The following is a 22,623-nucleotide window of genomic DNA, read 5'->3' on the forward strand; positions in this document are numbered from 1 at the left end:
TTATGAAAAATCAGTGCTAAAAATAATGAATAGTACTCAGTTTGATATGATCAATTGTTAGGTATGGTTATAGGTTATGATCTGTAAAATCCAGATGATAAATAGTAGCAAAGACTATTGAACCAGAGATGTTTTATGATTGTATAGTATAAGACACAGCCAAACTATTTAAAGGACATGTTCATAAATGTTAGAAAAGTGAAATTATAAAACTATAGTACAGAGAGATCCTTTTCTATTGAAACTCATCTTGCAACAGGAAAGGGAGACTAATAATTATTGTGACCCAAATTAGTGCCATGGTTTCAGTTCCATAACATACATACATACATATATAGTGATTATGAAACAATAATTTAGGAAAATATAGACATGCTATTGTATAGAGTTCTGGATATTTCTTACAGATATTTCAAAGAGTTTGAATACTTGGCTAATTTACTAAAATACACACCATTCACAGCTCCTCTGAAATAAATAGGAACACATTCTATCAGAAGCACTAGTGCTGCTTGCAAAAATCCATGAATTGATTTAGTAAAGAAAAAAGTCATACAAATTAATGGAATGTGTTAATATTGAAGTGAAAATTCTCGAGGGTAAAATAATATGAAAAAAAATGCGAGGAAAAAAAAATCACCAAAGGCTTCCAAAAGTCCAGATTACTTATTGCTTCTTTGAGATTGAACCCATTTACTAAACTAAGTAAGTCTAATTTAGAGTATTTTTTTAAAACCTGCCTTTTCCAAAATGTCACTTCTCTGTTAATTATCCATAACCATGGTAAAGTATGATACTATTCGAATTACAGAAAGTCATATAAGGCAGAAAAGGAGTGAGAAATGATAAGAAAATGAAATTAAAATCATGAAATGAGAAAAAGTAAAGGCATCATAGCTACAATTATATCACCACTTTTACATTGTATTACTCTATCCTTGTAAACCAGTTTTCTGTCATCATTTTATACACAGCTTTACATATTCTTTTGTTGTTGTATTTCAAGAACTCATCAAATCTTTCCAACTATGCCTTTTTAGGGTTTCCCTTTTCTATCAATGTAAAAACTTGTTCTTTATATATTAATTTTTAAATTAATTCTTTCTGCATTTTCTCTACAAAACAAAATTATGTGCACATGTTTATTTTATCATATTTTGCACTTAGTTTATATATATTTAGCATCCAAACATTATTGACTCTATCTGTTCTTTTTACAATCTGGACACTACAGGAATATCCACTTGTATATATCCTATTTTAGCATCTATTAAAATCTATTCTATAGATAATTCTATCATCTTTTAAATTACATTATAGTATTTTAATTCTAGATTCAAGTATTTTTTCTCTGTATTTTGTTTAACTTTTATTTTCAACTACTTCTAGGTTTATTCCTTTCTAAGGTCTTAATGTTCTTCAGCTCTTCTTGATTAAGATTACTTAAAGTCACTTGTGTGGCTTTATCTGACTCTTAAGGGATGGAAAGTTGATGTTTCTTCCAGGTATCTAGTATAGTTCATCTGTGGTGGTGATGTCTTAATTGCTGCTGCTGCTACTTTTTTCTTCTGCTTGGTTCTTTGACACACAGCTCTTTGTTACTGTCTCTTTTTTAACTGGTATATGTATTAATGACTTCTGTAGATCGGTTATGCCAGAAAGGTGAGCCATCATTAGGCTGCTGAAGATTATGTGAGTAAATATCTAGTAAGGCATTTTTATTGTTCCATTTGGGCTTTCAACACCTCCTTTCCAATCCATAAACAACTTAGCATCCCAGTTCTTGCCACCAATATTTACAGGACTTTGTTGATTCTGTTCATGTGACCCACTTATTCATGCCAACGCTTCTCCTCTGCAGTTGTCCAGAGGACTTGGGACTTCTTGCTTCTCTCATTATATCTAATTTCTTGACCCTTCTCTCTTATTTCTTCACAACTCATCTTTTCATTTCTCCTTGGCCCTTCCTTAATTCTTTTCTCTCCTTCAGGATTCCACATTTCTTCTTTTCTTCACCACCCACAGTTTCTTTAACTGGACTCCTGTTTAATAGGTCAACACAATACATAAAGGATAAGTAGGGCCTTGAAAAGAAATTAGAGAGAGAGGAGCATAGGTGTTCTTTTGGTTTTGTATCCTTCCTTTCACAACTAACAGTTGCACATCTTAAAATTCATTTTATTACTATATTGTTAGCAGGTGCTTTATCAAGGAACACAAATTTATCTAGTTAATGTAGTTTTCCCCCACTATTTATATATGATTTATATTTTACATATGAAACATAACTACTTTGAGCTAAGATATGGGAATTTTCAAATACATGCTGCTTTTATCATATAGTCTATAGTTCAGTTTCTTAGCCACCAACAAATTATTTGTTTTTAATGTACATACTGCATTTATATGTATTTTCCAAATGACAACTTTAATGCTACCACAGTCATTTATTGTTCATTTATTCTTAACTATATAAAGAAATGAAAGTAATTCATACATTTTCCTTAGTCTGTTAATGTCGAGTTCACTAATGCTTATTGTTTATTATTGTGAATTCTTTAGTTTCATTACATACTGTTCCTATTGAATTGAGCAACCAGCGTTCTATTATATATGCATACAAAATATAAAGTACAAGATATAATTTCTCTAAATAAACAGATTTATTCAAACAAAATTCTGGCCTGGACATGCCAATACAGAGTTTCATTATAGTTTCCAGAATTCGCTCACTGTTACCTCTTATACTCTTAATAAGAATTCTGGTAATTATAAAAAAAAGAGCTTGACTGCCTTCAAAAAAGAGTTGGACCAATGAATGAAACTCAAGAAAATCAAAAGCTATTAGTTTGGATGGCAGCATGATTGCTTCTGAAGAGCATCTGCTGAGAGACTAATGGGCTTCCTTGTCCAGGTGGTTGATCCCTATGAAAAGAGATTGCTGAACTCATGAACCAGGAGTTTGATACAATAGGACATTGCTTATTTTCTTATGTTCCTGCTATTTTTGGCAAATATTTTTCCTGATGCACCATTCTCCTATACCTTCACCCTTTGGAGTTTGGAATAACTACAAATATGCCAAAGAGATGGTGAGATTGCAACAGCGTGATGATGTTTTCAACAGATACACCAGGCCACAAGAAAATCAGTTCTATGTTTTCAACATACACACAGTCCAAAAGTAAATAAGTTCTATATAACAGTGCGATGATGTTTTCAACAGACACATCGCTCCATAAGCAAATCAGTTCTATAGCAAATCAGTTTTATAACATTTTTTTCAGTTGTAACATCTACCTCTCCGTCTTATAATTTTTCAACATTCTTACAGAATCTTCTTTTTCATCATTTTTTTAGACAATAACATTGGTCTAAACAGTTTACAATTTAATATATAATATTATTTACAACAAATTATTTCACCACATTTAGTTTCCAATTCTAGTCTTAAATGTTATTTTCTGTTTTTGACTATTGTCTTTCTCATCCTCAAGTTTAGCAGCAATCATTCTCTTACTTGCTTTTCCCCTTCTGTCCACAGTCTTCTTCACTTCAACTTTCTATCAAACATCTTTCCCAATAACATAATGCCATTTGTTGGTGGAACTCTGAAATATAGTATTTTAAAACTGTTCCAGATTTAATGTAGCAGATTCTACATTATTTCTTATCTCTACTGTCCATTTGTCCAGTTGAGAATCGTATTATTTTTTATAAAGGATTTACACGTTTTTCTTGCAATCATTGTACTTTCACTCATTTTTTTCACTTTTCACCCTTTACTTCCTCCCCATCAACCACTATTGTCAATAGCAAAGCATAATACATCCTATATTTAGAACTTCATATCACTCTTGTATCCTTTACTAGTCTGTCTTTCATTGAAAACAATAACAAAATCATGTCTTACAGACATATGACAGGCAGAGCCGAGGTGGCGCAGTGGTTAAATGCAGCACTGCAGGCTACTTCAGCTGACTGCAGTTCTGCAGTTCGGCTGTTCAAATCTCACCAGCTCAGGGTTGACTCAGCCTTCCATCCTTCCGAGGTGGGTAAAATGAGGACCCGGATTGTTGTTGGGGGCAATATGCTGACTCTGTAAACCGCTTAGAGAGGGCTGAAAGCCCTATGAAGCGGTATTTAAGTCTAACTGCTATTGCTATTGCTATATTCATTCTAATTCATCTCAACCTATGAAATGATCCACTTTAGAAAGCCTATAATATTAACATATTGCCAAAAATATAACAAAACTATGAAGTATCCCATTTATTTAAGCAGTAGATTTGAATTTTGACCATGTTTCTTCTCTATATATTATATTTTATTTTGGTAAAAGAAGGTATTGTTTCCCCCTTTAACATTGCAATGTATCTATTTTCTAATTTTCATTGCATTTTTCTCAAGAAGCAAAAAATAAAAGATCTTGAAAACTAGTGGTGAATTCCATTATATTTATTAATTAAGAGTGAACAGATCCTTTTTTACATATGCTCCAGGTTAAGTATGTCTTCAATCTGTTCCTTGCCATTTGACCATAAGAATAGACTTAGGGTAATTATTTTAATGAGATTCATGTTTTTTCCTCTTCTAATGCCATCCTCTGATTCAATTTTTTAAAACATTTCTTATGGCAGCAATGCTAGTTTTAGCAAAAATGGATCATTTTTTTCACAATCACAGTTAAAATTTTATATGTTAGCTTTTCATAAAGGTTATTTCAAAGGTAACCACATTTTTTAGTAGTACAGCAATATGACCACTTGTCTCTGATGGTGAGAATAAAACATCAAGTAAATCAAACCAATTACATATAACACAACTATAAACTAGACTTCGCAAAAACAAATAATATTTGAGGTGATTATCGGGGGAGAGGTGCTACTGGTTCTAATATGTATTATTATTTATCCATTACTCTAATTCAGATAACTATTAATACATTTATCACAACATATTTTACTGCCTAAAGACTAATATAACAAGTTGCTACTTCTTTGTCAACCCAATGTATACAAAGCCATCCAGATTAGTTTTTAGTTTGAGTTCGAGTTAAATCAGGTTTATTTTAGCTTCTGAATCATAAAATCATCCAAACTATTCTTTTTGTTGTTGGCAACATTGGTAACAAAATCCATCAGCAATAAATAGAATGATTAACAATTCAGAATCAAATTTTCATCAAACTGTTCAATGTACAGACACATTTTTCCATCTCTAATTAGCATAAATAATTAACAGGTTGTCTTTATAGCTTTATCTGTTCCTAATTCTAAATCACACTTATTTGAACCAATATTTAATCTGATGGTATAGGGATACACAATTCAGTTGACTGACTGATTCTGCTCCTGACAGCTATCTTAGCCAGTAGGAGTCAGCAAACTATTGGAAAGCATTTTCGCTTTCGTGGTGCCATGTGCTTCCATCGGCCGTCCTCTATGGCAAGTATAAAAAGGTACAATTGACTGAAAGACTCTGTTCCTGTGGCTCAGTAGAGATGGAGACCATTGGTCACATACTCCTTCTGTGTTCCTTTTGCACAGAAATGTGAAAAAAACATATGCTTCCAATAGTTGCTAGGTATTGTGGCTAGGTGTCCCTATACTGCTTATCACCAGTGGCTGCTTAAGAATGAACAGTCTGAAATCACAGTGCAGGTGGCTAGATTCTGTGCAGCAGCACTGGAGATTCATTGGAAACCCGTGTCTAATCCACAGTACCTATTTTATACAACAAATGTGGCAAACCCTTTGCACTGCTTATTCCTTTTCCTTTTAGCATTAAACTGCGGGCCACACAGTTTATTGATTGTAATTTTAATATAGTTACACCATGTGTAATTGACAAACTGGATTTTATCACAGATTTTGTCTGTTATTTATTATTTTATTCTAGAATTTTTAATTGCATATTTACTGAATGTTTTTATTTGTTCTGGTCTCTGGTCTACGACTGTAGTAAACTAAATTGAATTGTCTGGTTCAACTTCCCAAAACTACAAAATGACTACAACCTAAGTCACCTAAACCCTAAATATACCCCCATGTGTTTCAAAAATCTTCTGGTAGATGTATCGTCTGGCTTTGGAAACACTTTGAGTTCCTGAAAAACTACAATTGTTCCACAGCTTCAACTAACACATTGAGAAGTATATGGAGAAGCTAACATAAGATATTTCTGTTTGTTGCATTTGTCTCTATATTCATATGTCTCTCTCTCTCTCTCCCTTTCATCTCTCTCTCTCTCTCTTTTTCCCTCCCTCCCTCTCCCTGTGTGCGTCTGTAGGTATGTGTGTCTATAATAATAGAGTGGAGCAGACTGGAGCAAAGCAGATCAGAATAGGAGTTATAATTTTCATTCAGTAAATTGATAATATTAAATAGTAAATTAATAGTATTATTGTTGTATAAGTATGGAACATAAATCAATAAATCACCTTAATAAATAAAGTATTTGAGGGATCTTTGATGGTCCTTACTATTCTCTGAGCTTGGTTGTTTTCTTGCAGACATTTCAGTACCCAAACTAGGTAAACAACAGTTGTGCACTGCACACTGCATTGATGATATTAATTTGGGTAATGAAAACAACTACACCTAGAAAGCACCAAAGACCCCTCATTTCAATTCTGAGCTAAAATGTTCTCCTTTGTTAATATTAATTTGGTATAAAAACAATTTTGCTACTGAGAAAGAATAAGAGCTTTCAGGTACTAAGTGGGATGAGTAGGGGTGGTACAGATATATTTTGATTTTTCAGCAAAAAGTAGAAAGAAAGAATGGGCTAATGGTCCAGGAGTACAGAATGCCACTATATCACTAGTATATACAACAAAAAATGGATAATATTGATAAGCAGAGTTTCTCCTGATTAGTTAAAAGTTGTTTATTATAAAGCAAATCTATAATTCCAAACAATACCTTTCACCTCTTTGTCATTTTTGAACCATCTAATATCTGCAGCTGGCTTACTACCAGATGTTTTGCAACTGAGTTCCATCCAATCTCCTTCCATAATTGGTGAAATAAATCCACTAATTTGAGGAGTCTCTGGAACACCTAACAAAAGACAAACAGATGAATTAGTTTTGCTAATGGTTTTTTTTTCAAACAGTGTGGAAAGTAAAATGGTAGTAATCATCAGAAAAAATGCTTTAGTAATAAAGTGTGCATTAACACAGTAGGGAATGAATAATAAATACATTAATTTATAGATCAATTATAGGTTTATTACATAACTTATTCTTCCAAATCAAATACAGAAGATGAACTTTGAAAATATATAGAAGTGAAAACTAAACTTTCTTTTTAGCTTTGAACCAATTATTCAGTTTCAGGATTTAAGCAATTCATGCTGTGAAGACAACAAACTTATTCATTAAAACATTTTTCTTCAGTAATATAACTGTTTGAACACAAACTGTCAAGAGAATGGGCATGACAATTTTAACAATGATAAAAAAGCCACTGATTAAAACCCAATTATATTTATTCCAATTAATCAGTTAATATTAAACTGAATAATACATTTTACCATATCACTTAAGGTAAAATCAATTCACCATGTTAAATTGAACTCAGAATACAGTTACAGGTCTGAACCTTTATGTATTATTGTAGAGAGGGAAGTTCAGAAAGTAGATGAGGTGTTGGTCTTGGTGGAAGAAACAGCAAATCAAGCAGAATCCAGCAATTTCATTTCCCTCCTTTATCAACAATTACAATTATAACAAAATTCACCCCTTGCCTTCTTCCAGTTGTATTCTAGGCATCTCTTGATTGGTTCAATAACCTCAATTTTTCTGTAAAACACAGGAAGTGTTGGGAAAGATGTCTTGGTCCATATTCCAGACAGTATTAAGAAGTCAGTATGACTGCATAGCAGAGCCTCATGTAGGAAATAATACTCTTATTGACCTATCCCAAATATTTTATGTGATTGGATGGAACTCAGATAAAGAAAAGAGGAATGGAATACAAAGGTGAGCTGGAAAGTAGAATGGAGACTTTACTATTGATTTGTCCCTATAAATGAATCAGTCTATTTGTGGTTCATTTTTACATATTGTACCTTTCATAACTGCATTTATACTATGTCGTCATCAAATTGTAATTTAAAAAGAAATCAACATCAAAATTTGCATTTAAATATTTAACAACAACATCATCATCATCATCATCATCATCATCATCATCATCATCATCATCATCATCACCACCACCATCATCATTTTAGCCATTGTCTATCCCCTGCAGGATGAAGGCCTCTTCCACATGTTTCCAACCTAGATGATTCTGAACTTTCTTTTGCCAATTGGGCCCATAATATATGCTGATGTCATTGATCCATCTTGTTTTAGATCTCTTTCGTGAATGCTTTTTATCAAGTGGGATCCATTCTATGACTGCCTTGGTCCACCTGCCATCATTCTTTTTGCTATGTGATCAGCCCATTTCCATTTCAATTCTTTTACTTTCTTGATGATACTGTATACTTTGTTTGTTCTCTAATCCATGTGCACATTTTTCTATCTTGTAATGCCGAGCATGTATCTTACTGTATTTTTCAGAGTATAAGACACACCTTTTTTCCTCAAAAAAGAGGCTGAAAATCTAGGTGCGTCTTATACATCGAATACAGCATTTTTTGCCCCACCCCTTTACCAAAATGGCCATGCATAGCCTTATGAAGGCTTTCAGAGAGCTCTTGGGGGTTGGGGAAGGAAGAAATGAGCAAAAATGGGCCTTTTTTGCCCCCCCCCCCAGCAGCTTTCTATAATCCTCCATAAGGTTATGCATGCAATTTTTTTGAAAAAAAAAACAGGCCCATTTTCGTGAAACATGGGCCGTTTTTTGGAGGTTTGCAGAGTGCAAAAGCTTTTTTCCCCCTTTGGGAACCTCTTTAACTGATGAGAATTACATTAATCAAGTGCTGCTCCAGCAGAATCAAAGTCTTAAGGTTTGTCGATGATTTCCTTCTCCAGCACATGGATAAATACACCTGGAAGCATCTACCTACCTACCTACCGTCTCTCCCCCTACCTATCTGCTGTATTTTTTTTTCTCTCTCTCTATTTCTCTCTATCCACCTACCTACCTATCTACCTAGCTACTTACACACACACACTCTCCCTATCTACCTACTGTATTTCTCTCTCTCTCTCTATTCCTCTACCTACCTACCGACCTACCTACTCTCTCTCTCTCCCTCCCTATCTACTGTATTTCTCTCTCTCTCTCTCCCTCTATCTACCTACCTAACTACCTACTCTCTCTCCCCCTACCTACTGTATTTCTCTCTTTCTTTTTCTCTCTATCCCTCTACCTACCTATCTACACACTCTCCCTATCTACCTACTGTATTTCTCTATCCATCTCTAATTCTCTCTCTCTCTCTATCCCTTTATCTACCTACCGGCCTATCTACTCTCTCTACTTACCTACCTACCTACCTACCTACCTACCTACCTACCTACCTACCTACCATATTTCTCTTTCTTTCTCTCCCTCTCTATCCCTCTATCTACCTACCTACTTTTTTTTTAAATTTGCCTCTTCAAAACCTTGGTACGTCTTCTACTCCAGTGCATCTTATACTCCGAAAAATATGGTTTGTAGTAATGTTGTTATATTTGGTTCTTCTCCATAACCTGGTTCTTTTTCAGGTTTATTTTTAAGCCAAATAGTTCTCCTGCTTTGTGCAAATCTTGTATGTGTCTTTGTAGCTCTTCTGGATGTTATGAGAAGAGAACAACTTCATCTGCAAATCTTAAGTGATTTAAATAGGCACCATTGATTTTTATCCATATTTTGCCCAGTCTTGTTTGCGAAATACTTCTTCAAGGCAGGCTTCATTCTATGTTGATTTCCACTATTATTTTAAAACATATTTCCTTTGAAATAATTAATTATCTATATTCTCTTTACATCGATTCTCCCACTAAAAAAAAAAAATCCATACTGCAAAGAATTTAAGATATTTTGCTATCCTAGATTTGATTTTTAAATATCTATCTATAACAACAGCTTAAAAATGAAATATGAATTGGAAATAAATAAAAATAAATAAACACAAATGACTATAAATTTTAAATAAGCAAATTAAAAATGAAAAATTTAGTAGTTCTGAGTTAAAAAAGCAAAATTAAGAGCTTGCAAAGGAAAAAGGAAGACAAAAAGCTGAAGAAGCAGACTTAATAATTGAATAATATAAAACAGTACCATTTTTATTTTTTTATTTTTTCATAGTTCTGCTGGGAAACTCTTAGGGAAATTTCCCTAAACATGTAGAAAAAAAGTCAAACTTCTGTTTTGCATGACATATAGATGCTATCTCATTCCGGGATACTAGCATCATATATTCTAATGTTCTTGATTTAAAGAAAATCAATTGTCTAGATATTCATCATCCGTTAAATGAGCCAGCCATTTTTCTATTAAGTTGATCCTTATGAATTCTTCATTTTAAACACAGTCAGCTCCATACATTATATTTCATCATTTATCATCATCAATTCTATATTCAAAAGCCAGCTGTTGCACATTATGGCCAACAGCTTCCACTAAAAGGTCAGACTTAAGTAAGTATACTAAATTATGTGAAGCTATTGCTTATTGACTTTCATTTGAAACATAGGACAGATTATGTGTTATGCATTGTTATAACAAATAATGTTGGACATCTGCTTCAACAGTTTCCCAACCACGGCTTAGAATCTGCTAGTTAATTATGCTGGACTATTTCTTTTCAGGTTTCTTATTTTTCTGGTAAATCTGGCAGCAATTTTGCAAATGCATTGCTTATTGAAAAATTAAATGGCTAGAGTGAAGCAAAAGAATGAAAATCAGTTCCATCAAGAGAGAAAGAAAGGGAAAAATGTTTTATATGGAGTGAATAAAGAAGAGCATAACATAGCAGAAGGAAGCTCATAAAATGGAGTGCTAAAATGGAAATAAATAGAAATCAAATGATTTTAATGATTAATATAGATGTAAAGTTAAATAGGATAGATTTGAAAGGAACAGAAATAATTTGCACATATGAAGCAAATCTTAGTATGTAAAATTCAAACCTAGCCATGCGTCTTTCAGATCTAAAACACGTTATATACAATCCACTAGAAGTTATGATAATAATTCAGTTACAAACAAGATATTATACCATAATTATCAATTAAATTATTTAAAAGTTTTAAATAAACATTATAATATGCAGTTGAATACAACATTATGCTTACTATAGCATACATCTTATTTATTCAATGGGATTTATTTCTGAATAAATATATATTTTTGAAGAAATATACAAAATGAAGGTCAGGTGGTTAAGCCAGATGATTAAGGTAGCAAGTTTGAAACTGGAAGATGATGAGTTCTATTCCAACCTTAGATATAAAGGTAGTTGGGTGACCATGGGCATTCATTCTTCCTCACTTCTAGGAAGGAGCAAATGGTAAACCACTTTCGAAATTTTGCAAAGATAACTTCAGATTTGTCCAGGCAGTTGCCAGGAGTCAACACTGATTCAAAGACACAAAAACAACTAAATATTATTATATACTGTAAGTCTAATGAGGAAAATGGAATACTTTCAACAATCTTTTTATCTTTTCAACTAGGGTAATGCATTGATGTTTTTAGAATTCTGAATACATGCATTTTTATTATTAGACAAAGAGTGGATATTACTTGACACTCACAATATACTCATAAATAAATCATAATAAACATGAGTCAACACTTTACATTATCTGAAAGACATGCAAATGTTGCACTTAATTAGTGTTGCACTTAATATTAACATAAAATAATATGAAATAAATTAAGACATTATTAAAATACATATATTCCTAAACCATTTAAATACTTCATGGATGATTTACAGTTACAACACCAAATATAAAATGAGTTGCCATATAGATCCTTCATATTATTATAGACATTCTAGAAATGTAATATGTTACACTGAATGAAAAACCTTATTTTTTTTTAAACAAAAAAAACTTATTTAGATTAAAAACCAACTTGTATTTGTCTTTATCCCAGAAACATTTTCAGACATTCCTTCTCCCTTTATCATTAAACTAGTAAAATAGTCTCAGTGGAACTAGCAGAGGCCCACATTTCATATCCTAGGCACAAAAGCAATTCTCTGGGTGGATTAAGTTTAATATTACTAGCACACAGAACATTTTACATCAGCCTTATTAAATTCAACTCTCACCTTACTATAGAGAAATATTTTTTAAAAAGTAGAAAATTGGAAAATGGACAAATAAGAAAAGGCAAGGAAATGTGCCAGATTTTGTCAGTGAGCCTCTCAGAACAAGATATCCTTATGAACAATAACAGCGTACATAAAAGTTGCCATGTAGAGAATTCTTCCTAGTACCACAATCACAGACAATATCTGAACATCAAAGAGAGAGGTCCCTATAGTTGATTTTCCATTCCATTTAAAGGTATCACTCTCATTCTGGAGAAGTATGTGCATAGGTGCATAGACACATACACATAAGTACATACAAAGAAAGTGATATCAAGAAAAGTAGTCCCTAGGAAAAGTTTGATTTTTTTAGGGGGGAAAAGTAGAGCATGAGGGAAGGAAAGGAGGAGAAGCATAGAAAGACCAGAAAAATAATGAAAAGGAATCATACCCTTCATCCATTCAATGATGTTGACAGATCTATGAAGAAACATAGGAAGGCATGGAATGTTGTAAGTACACAAGACAATTACAGAATTTAAAAGGATAATATAGGAAGGACAGTGAGGAAGTTTGGCTAAAGCTAGTACACCATGAAAGCTTACTGAATAGCAAAGAGACCAGCTGATGTTTAAAAAAAGTCAAAGATCATGGCCAATACATAAACAACTCTACTAGCAGACAAAGCATATAAATATGAGACCTGGCATATTCTAAGAGAAAAAGGTCAGGACTAATTCTGACTTCAGAAAATCAAACCTTAAGAATAAATGCATATAAAGCCAGACTTGAGAAGACAACAACCAATAGCAAATGCCATCTCTGCAAAGAAGTTGAAGAAATAGCAGAACACCTAGTTAGCGGCTGCAAGAAGATTGTACATACTGACTACAAATAACAGCATGACAAAATAACAACAATGTTGTGTTGGCAAATCTGCAAGAAATACCATTTGCTTCAAGAACTGTGGGGAACACAAAATTGGGGGAAAAACCAATATAAAGTGAATATTTTAAAGCTCTCTGGAATTAAAGCAGTAAAAGTATTTTAACATAACAACTAAGACTTAACTATTGTTGATTAGAAAGACAAAGAATACCTGGAGTACATGGAAACAGCATAATAGAAGTAAAAGAACTGGAGAAATGCACAAAATAACGAAGATCTGCAAATAAAATGACTCGGGCAAAAGGAAACACATATAGTACCAATAGTACTACAGGCTTCTTGGGTGCAATACCAAAGCAACTAGAGCACCAATGTATGCTGTCAACACTGACAAAATCACCATTAGTGAATCACAAAAGGTAGATTTACCTGGACAGATATCCTGAAATGATACTTTTAATGCAATCAAACATCATTTGTCTATTGCAGAACCTTGGGAAGTACTCTACTCAATAAGTAAACAAAATGCCAAATCCAGTTTAAACATGTGACCAAAAGTAAATTATTTAATTATTGTTGCAGTCACAAAGACTCTGGGTGGCTTACAAACCAAACATTTTTTTTAAAAAGAGAAAAATAGAAAAAAAATGGCAAGGATCAGAAATCTAGATAGGAAATGGATCCACCAAAACTATCCTTCCTTAAGATGGCATTTTTGTCTTTGACATCCTAATATATAGCATTTCAAGATGAACAAAAATAGACATCCTTGATCTGAGATTCATATAAATGTAAGTTCTTTCACCATTTGATTCATGCACCAATGAATCCTACTGCCTTCTGGGGGAAAAAAAGCTTTTTATAAATTGCGCATATACCTAAAAATAACTCAGCTTCTTTGTGTTGTATAATGTACCATGGCTTTGACGAACATTTAGAAGTGAGCACATCTGTCAAGTTCTATTTTGTTCAGTCTTTCATTATATAATCCTACAATTAAAATTACAGCACTTAGGTTTTTTATTTGTTATGCTTATTTCTATTAATAAGTGATTTTTTGTGAAATTTAATTTATTATTAAATTAAATATGCATGCAGTACTTATATATGATTTTCTAGTATACCTAATTCTTATCAGACAATTAAGGTAAATAATTTGTTTTCCTATGCAGTATATATTTTCTATAGATATAATCTATTATGTTCAAATTGGAATAAGTACAAATTTCAGAATATAATGTCCAAATTCACAAAGTGTGAATTGACTCAATTTTTATTCAAACATATATGTGTGTGTGTGTGTGTGTGTGTGTGTTTGTATGTGTATGTATGTATATGTATGTGTACGTGTATGTGTATGTGTATATATATATATTCTGACACCCACCCTTGCACGGCTCGTTAACAAACGCAGGCAGACAAAACTTAAAAGAACTTTTTATCACTTTTCAGTTCAAACTGGCTTCGAGCCCAGAAAATAACATAAACACCAAACTCCGATAAGAATTCCAAAACAAAAGCTCTTACAAACTCGGCAGTTCTTTTGCAGTCTTCACAGATCAGTTTTACATGAAAACACCAAAGCATTTATCCAAATGTAACAGGCATAATCACGAGTGAATAGCAAGCAATATTGTACCAGACACGGAACACACAAAGGAACGAAAGAACATATGTTGACTCCAGCACCTGGGGCATGGCAGCATTCGTCCTTTTATCTCCAAACTATATATATATATATATATATATATATATATATATATATATATATATATATATATATATATATATATATATATATATATATATATATATATATATATATATATATATATATATATATATATATATATATATATACTTAAAGTCACAACCCCTGGTATGCCCACCCTGGCTGGCTGATAAAAGGAGTCGTTCTCTGTAGCTCAAATGGTTAACTCCCTGCCTGGGAGGCAATAAAGCACAGGTTCGAATCCCAGTAAGGATATGGCTAGCTGATGAGAGCTAAATAGCTTGAAATAGATCTATACTAGTCTTCCTTTATTTATTTATCAGCACAAATAAAAAAAACACACACATATATATATATATATATGTATGTATGTATGTATGTATGTATGTACGTACGTACGTACGTACGTACGTATTCGTATGTCTTAGAACATTGCTGAGGTACCTATGGTGTTAGTATACTCTTTCATATTACTGCCAGAGTTCTTGTGGAGTGGTAACAGTCCATTAGAATGTTTATTTTTTTATACTAGGTCAAAATATTTTTAAGTTTAGTGCAATATTTTAGATTTTGACTAGTAGCAACATTATATTTATTTGGGGAAAATATTTACATGATGCTAAGTATTGTGCTAATATAATAACAATAATAATAGAAATGTTTTTGTAATAATAAGATAAAATTCAGTCTTATAAATTTAGTTCAAGTTTTGTCCTTTGTGTGAAATTTCTTCAGAATCCCATCATTCCTGTTTTGTGAGCAGAGTTTTTCTTCATGCCTACAAAATGTAGAAATTTACTTTCTGTATTGTCTAGTAACCAGGAAAGTATAGGCAGCACTCATAAAACTATTATTTAACACTACAAAAAGTCAATAATGGACATAATGCAATCTGATACATAGAGCTAATATAAATGTAAATTGGGATGTAACTTTCTTATTTATTCATTTGCTTGCATTCAACACTGCCAGTTAAACTCCCCAAATATTAGCATTTGTATTTGGTATGGATTTTAGCACAATACTTCATCTTCCCCCTCATCTTACACACCCTCTCTTCACCTTTGACTTTTTACAGTTGAATAAATTGAATGACTCAGTTCATGGTTTTTAGAAACCATAGCTTATCAAGTTCAGGCCTAGATGAATTGCAATTAATTTCAATTAAGAAGAGTGGAAACAAGCCAAATGTGAACCACAATTTATGAAATTTGTGTGCTTTTTATCCTCTTTAATCACAGTTTGCTTATTAGGAGATAAATTGAACTAACAATTAAACTAACTGAACTAAAACAAAAGAGACAATTTCCTCTCTAGTCATGACTGGAACTAAAGATGAAAGGGGAGAAGAAGCTGTTAGGTCAAAAGGTAAATGAAGGACTGAGTGCTACATTGATCTACAACTATTTTCTGCTGAAGTTTTTAGAAAGTGTTAGAAACCAGAGAATATGCTCTGACGAATTGCATTATTTTCAGTATGACATGCTTACCTAGAACAGTGAGAAAAGCCTTGGATGTCTTGACAGGCATAGTAAATAAAGAACAGGTATATTGCCCTTCATCTGATAATGAAACATCGGTGACTCTAATGGTCAATTCATGCCATGAAGCTCGAAGCAGTTCAATCCTATTGTCCCTCAAGGCTGTAAATAAAAAAAGAAATATTTATTTATATATATGTATTCATTAAAAATTGACAGTTTTAATTTGGAGCTAGACTATCCTCTGTGCATAGTTTAACTTAAAAAAAATGATGTTAACAGGTATAGTGCACCATTCATGTACACAATGTTTTATAAAAGACAGTTTGAAAAATGCATTAATGTTCTAAAACAAAGGTGGAAAGAAAAAAAACAAGTTTCAGTTTTGTAAATACTCTTTTTGCAAGGCAGTGTACATTGTTAAAATTTCAAAAAAGCATAGTCATTGTGAGGAGAGAGATAAAATACAAAGCTAATGTTCATTCCATTTTTATATGTTATAGCTTTTTTGAAGTATATGTATTTAAACTGCTTGCTGTTTATAATAAAAATAATCTGGCATTTTTTTTGCAAAATAGAAAAGTCATTAATTTCTTCGACAGGAGCAACTGCATGAAGCACTTGTGGATGATCACAAGTATTCTCTTTGTCTAGAGGAGATTCAATCAACTCACTGCCTCTTTATTTCACATTATCCCATTATTTCAATGCAGCCATCTCCTGTTCACTATTTCTTCTCTGGAAGTTAATCTTTCATATACAAGTAGTCCTCAATTTACAACCATTTGTTTAGCAACTGTTTGAAGTTAGTAGAACTCTGAAAAAAGTTGACTTATAACCATTTTTTATACTTGCAATCATTGCAGCATCCTCCATGATCACATGGTCAAAATTCAGACCCTTGGCAACTGGCATGTATTTATGACAGTTGCAGTATCCTGCAGAATTGTGTGATATTACAATAACTGTGACTAATTTAACAACTGCAATTATTCAACTGCCAACTGTGGCAAAAAAGACAAAATGGGGCAAAACTCACTTAATAAATGCTTCCTTAGCAATGGAAATTTTGGATTTAGTTGTGGTCATAAGTGGAGAACTACTTGTATTTTTCAAATAGAAACCTTTACCATAGATCTCTGCTAAAAATATGTTAATAGTATCTTGAATGCTGAATATTCTCCCTCCTTCAAAAGCATGTTTATCTGTTTATATAAAAATATATTTTTCTTCACCCTAAAAGGTATTTATTTTTTTAAAATAGCAAAATAAAAAATGAATGTGAGAAGAATTATTAAAATTGCAAATCTAACTGGTAAAAATCTCTTAAATGCAAAACTTATCAATAAGTAAATTCATAATTAAATAGTTTAGTAAGCACACTTAATTATTTGAGATTTATCAAGATTTATCAAAAATCAACAATGAAAGCTAACCAATATCAGCAAAAATGAAGGATGAATCTCATATTAAAAAAACAGCATAAAAAGATATAGCAGAAAATATTGTAGAATTTATTTAATGTTGATTAAGCTGATTGCATTTATAACCCTCCTCTTTGTCCTGGAACTATTCGGCAATGTATGTAGGATATAACCAACATTATTTCCACAGTAACAAGGAGGGATATTGTAGTGAAAGTGAGTGATAAGTTTCCCAGTCACTCCTAAGTTATTCCAAGATGAGAGTCTCAGTGAGGATTCTAATGAGGATCTCCTTGGCAGGAGTACAATAATTCAACTACTATATTTAATTCTTGGTGTTCAATTATCTCAATTGTGTCTGTGAGAGTGTAAAATATATGTAAATATGTAAATATTTCCAAAGCTGCAATGTGTAGGAGTGTGAACAAAGCACCTTTTTTTTTTAAAAAAAGGCTGATTTTTGCAAGTTTCACAGAACATCTGCAAAAGTTGTTTCTGTCTCTCTTTACATGAATGTTCATGTGCAGACAATACTTCCACAAGAACCACTAATGAAGTGAATATGCAGTTATTGTACAAACATGAAAGCTCCTAAAGTATGCATGTGATTCTTGTAAAAACCTGGATGTTTTAACAAAATTGCAAATTGCTCCTTCTTATACTTTGGACAGGACAATAAAGTACCATAATCTCAGTGTTATTGGCTAGATAATCCTTTCTGTTTACTATACCAAACATGTGGTGTCTCATAATGCATTAAGAATGAACCTACCTTTATATACATTTTATTTGCCTAAAGAATTTCATGATATTTATAAAATAGTCTGAAACAAACTAGGTACTTCCAAAATATTAATCACATGTTGGAAATTTAATTGGTAAGTGTCCGTTAAGAATGCATATATGCTCTTTTATGCCTTGCTATTGATAAAGAAGTAGAATGGAGAGAGATGAAGAAAACGCTAGGGAAAATAAAGAAGGAAATACTCCAATTTGCTGGCATACTTGGTTAGAACTGATTCCACTGGAATATCTGAATATCACTTCTGTGGATATTCTATCAAATCTGAGAATCCTCTGATTTAGTAATGACCGGAGTGCTTATCTAAATGTATCCTGTAGTACTGGAGGTTTTGCCCTTTTCCATAATTAATGTATATATGTGTACAAATATATACATACATACACACACACGCAAACAACCAACTTCCCTTTCTAGACGTCCTTATCTACAAAAAAATCCAATGGCTCCTTAGGACACATCATCTACCAGAAAAAAAACACACACCAACCGCTACTTAAACGCACAATGCCATCATCACCCTGCACAGATCAACTCTGTAGCCAAGACGCTCATCTCCAGAATCAAACTCCTATCTGACAAAGACCACCTGAAATCAGAATTACACACTCTCACAAATGTATTAATCTCCAACAGATTTCCCCCCCCCAAAAAAAAAAAACCACAATTACCAACCTAATCCAAAGGGAGACTCCCCCAAAAACCGAGACAAAGAACAGGTCAACGGCATTGCCCTCCTCCCTTACATCAAAGGCACCACAGATAAAATCAGCAAAATTCTCCACAAACACAATATCAAGACAGCCTTCAACACTGGCCAAATAATAGTCAACATCTTAAGAAACCCCAAAGACAAAATCTAGCTAGAAAACCAAGAAGTCTACAAAATACCATGCAAAATCTGCCCTGAAACATACATAGGACAAACTAACATGAGAATAAATGTACGCATCGCAGAACACAAGAACGCAGTAAGAAAAAAAGAAAAAAAAAAACTTACTCCCTTTTCCAGCATCTTAAAGCTACAGGACATGAAATTAATTTTGAAGGAACCAGGTTAATCTCCAAAACTGAACACTTCAACAAGAGAATAATTATGGAAGCTATTGAAATAGAGAAACACCCCCACAACATGAATAAATGTGATGATACCTCCCACCTACCAGACATCTGGAAACCAGTCCTAGTCAACAAATGAGCCCCACCCACCACCTAGGTCATTACAACACAAAACAACAACAGACACACAGCCAGCACCAATCAGCACCAATCTACCAATCATGATACAACCACACAACCAATCATTCCACTTAATGAAACAAAGCCAACACTCCCCACCCCCCACCAAGATTTATAGAAAGATGGCAGCTCCGACCACGCTTTAAGCCCAAAACCCAGCCTGAATTTGGCGAGTGAGACCTCACTGAAACGTTGCCAAGACAATCTCAATCTTACATGGGAAAAGACCCGAATGCCACAAGACCAGCATACCTACACCTGTGAAATCTACAAAAACATATATATCTCATTATAATATTTCCTCTTGTCCATTTTAACAGCTCTCTGAAACTCTTTGTTAAGTTCCTTTTTGATACTTATGTTTTTCTTGGCTTTGGCTTCTCTTGTTCTTAAAATCCCACAGTTCAGTTTGCTTTGTTCTTCATTTCTTTATCTTTCATGGTTTTTATTCTTTTTAAGTTCATTCCACAATTTTCTGGATCAAGTTTTCTGTGGATACCCTTACATTTTTCTTAAGTAGTGCATTTATTATGATATTCATATTATGATATTTGATTCCATTTCTTATTTAGTTTAACTGCACACAGTTAACTGATACGTTAACTGATGTGTTCTGCAATCAGCATCTGGCCATATTTTTGAGCCAATACTGAGCCATTCTTCCTCCTTTTATGGTAAATAAGATGGTAAATAAGACTTCTACGAATTTCATCTGGTAGTATCCATGTGTATAGGTATCATTTTGGTTGTTTGAAGACAGCTTCTAATTACAAATAGCATGGCTGCATTGCAGTTTAACCTGACTTTAAAATATATCAAACATCTTCTAAATTGATGGTTGGAGCATAGATGATTGTCATCTCATTTGTATATTATTGTCATAGATTATTGTCATCTCATATGTATATTATTTGGTCATTGATCCAAGTACAGGTTTTTTGTATTAACCATCCTAATTATAAGTACTGCTATTCCTTCTTAGATCTTCATGTCCTAAATAATAAAACAATGTAATATTGTCGCTGTGCATCTCATTCACAAATGCTTAAAGTGTTGCTTTATATTTTCTAGTCACGTGGTCGCCTTGAGTAGTTAAACTATTGCTTTCTCCTGTGCAGAATGGATGGATGCCATTGCCATTGTAAAAACAAAAAAAATATATAAACTCCATCCTGTATTTTCCTATATAACTGCTGCCCATGTAGATGCTAGGGGCGCACAGTGGCTTAGTGGCTAAAATGCTGAGCTTGTCGATCAGAAAGGTTGGCAGTTCCACAGTTTGAACCCTAATGCTGCATAACGGTATGTGCTCCCATTTCTTGTCCCATCTTCTGCCAACCTAGCAGTTCGAAAGCATGTAAAAGTGCAAGTAGAAAAAATAGGAACCATCTTTGGTGGGAAGGTAACAATGTTCTTTGCGCCTTTAGCATTTACATGGCCACATGACTACAGAGACATCTTTGGACAACGTTGGCTCTTTGGCTTTGAAATGAAGATGAGCACTGCCCCCTAGAGTCAGGAACAACTAGCATATATGTGAGAAGGGAACATTTATCTTTATGTAGATGCTTATTTTTTTGTTGGAAGCAAGGATAACCTTCACACCTTCTTGGTGTTCTTCATTTATCTCCCTTAGGCACAGCAGGACTTGGATGCTATTAGAAGGGAATAACTTATCCATCTCAAAGTCAGGAAACTGAACAAATGGGAGGTGGTTGTTTATTGGATATTTGGAATTTCCATGAACTTTATAAATCAAGTGAAAGGAAATGTGTTAAAATAAAAGTATAAATAGTGAACAGATTTAGGATGAACCATGTAAACCAAGACTCAATAACACAGGGCAAAAAGTATCTCAAAAGGTTAAATCATGACAACTGGACCCAAGTTTATTAAACTGAGACATTTCATTATTCATCCAAGTAATTTCTTCAGTCAAAATAAAATTTTTGGATAGGCAGAGAGTTAGAGAATTAACAAACTCTTGCCATACAGACGGCAGGGTATTTCTCCCCAAAATGAAAAGCAATATGTAAATGAAGACTTGGTTTTAATAAACTTTGGCCATATTTCTAGGTTGCCATGATTTAAACTTTTTAGATATTTAGGATGAAACTTTTTTTTCCATGGCAAGGAATAACTTTGAATGAAAAGACACAAGAAAGAAAACAAGTTTTTACTAGGAATACATATAATTTTGTTATTGTAGTTACAGTTGCTTAACAACCTCTATGAAAATAAGCAGCATTTTATTTAAGCTGCAACCTTTCGTTGTGTTTCATTCAATTTAAAAGAGCAAAATTATTTTGGTCAGAATAATACAGCAAATAAACCCACCAAAACTAGGCACAACATTTCAGAAAATGGAAAAAGATCTAGATAGTAATATTACAACAATTTGAAATAACCTAACACCCAAAGAGATATGTATTTATGCAAGCACTAGTAATATTGTGACTTAATATCTTAAATCAAAGGTACAGATTTAAAGTTTTAAAAATGTTTAGTTTTTAATCATGTGTATATAACAGAATTATAAAACTATAAGAGCCAAGGTGGCGCAGTGGTTAAATGCAGCACTGCAGGCTACTGCTAGATCAGCAGGTCAGCGGTTCAAATCTCACCGGCTCAGGGTTGACTCAGCCTTCCATCCTTCCGAGGTGGGTAAAATGAGGACCCAGATTGTTGGGGGCAATATGCTGACTCTCTGTAAACCGCTTAGAGAGGCCTGAAAGGCCTATGAAGCGGTATATAAGTCTACTGCTGTTGCTATTGCTATTGCTATTGCTAATTTGAGAAAATTATTATTTCCATGGCAAAAGTACCATTCAATAATAACAGTACAAT

At 33.1% G+C, this 22,623-nt stretch overlaps 1 protein-coding gene across 4 annotated transcripts in view; it reads right to left on the reverse strand.

The window, feature by feature from the left end:
- Positions 1-22,623, reverse strand: part of CADM2 (cell adhesion molecule 2) — a 352,887-nt gene that overhangs the window by 80,912 nt on the left and 249,352 nt on the right. For all 4 annotated transcript variants that reach the window (XM_087721509.1, XM_087721510.1, XM_087721507.1 and 1 more), the window contains 2 exons: positions 16,321-16,473; positions 6,927-7,064 (listed from right to left, as the gene is read on the reverse strand). In XM_087721509.1, coding sequence (XP_087577635.1) covers positions 6,927-7,064; positions 16,321-16,473 — 291 coding nt within the window. The remainder of the gene's footprint in view (positions 1-6,926; positions 7,065-16,320; positions 16,474-22,623) is intronic.

Source organism: Thamnophis sirtalis, unplaced genomic scaffold, assembly GCF_051295495.1.
Source record: "Thamnophis sirtalis isolate CommonGarterSnake01/CBP01778 unplaced genomic scaffold, rThaSir2_p1.2 scaffold_8, whole genome shotgun sequence".
Taxonomy (NCBI): Eukaryota; Metazoa; Chordata; class Lepidosauria; order Squamata; family Natricidae; genus Thamnophis; species Thamnophis sirtalis.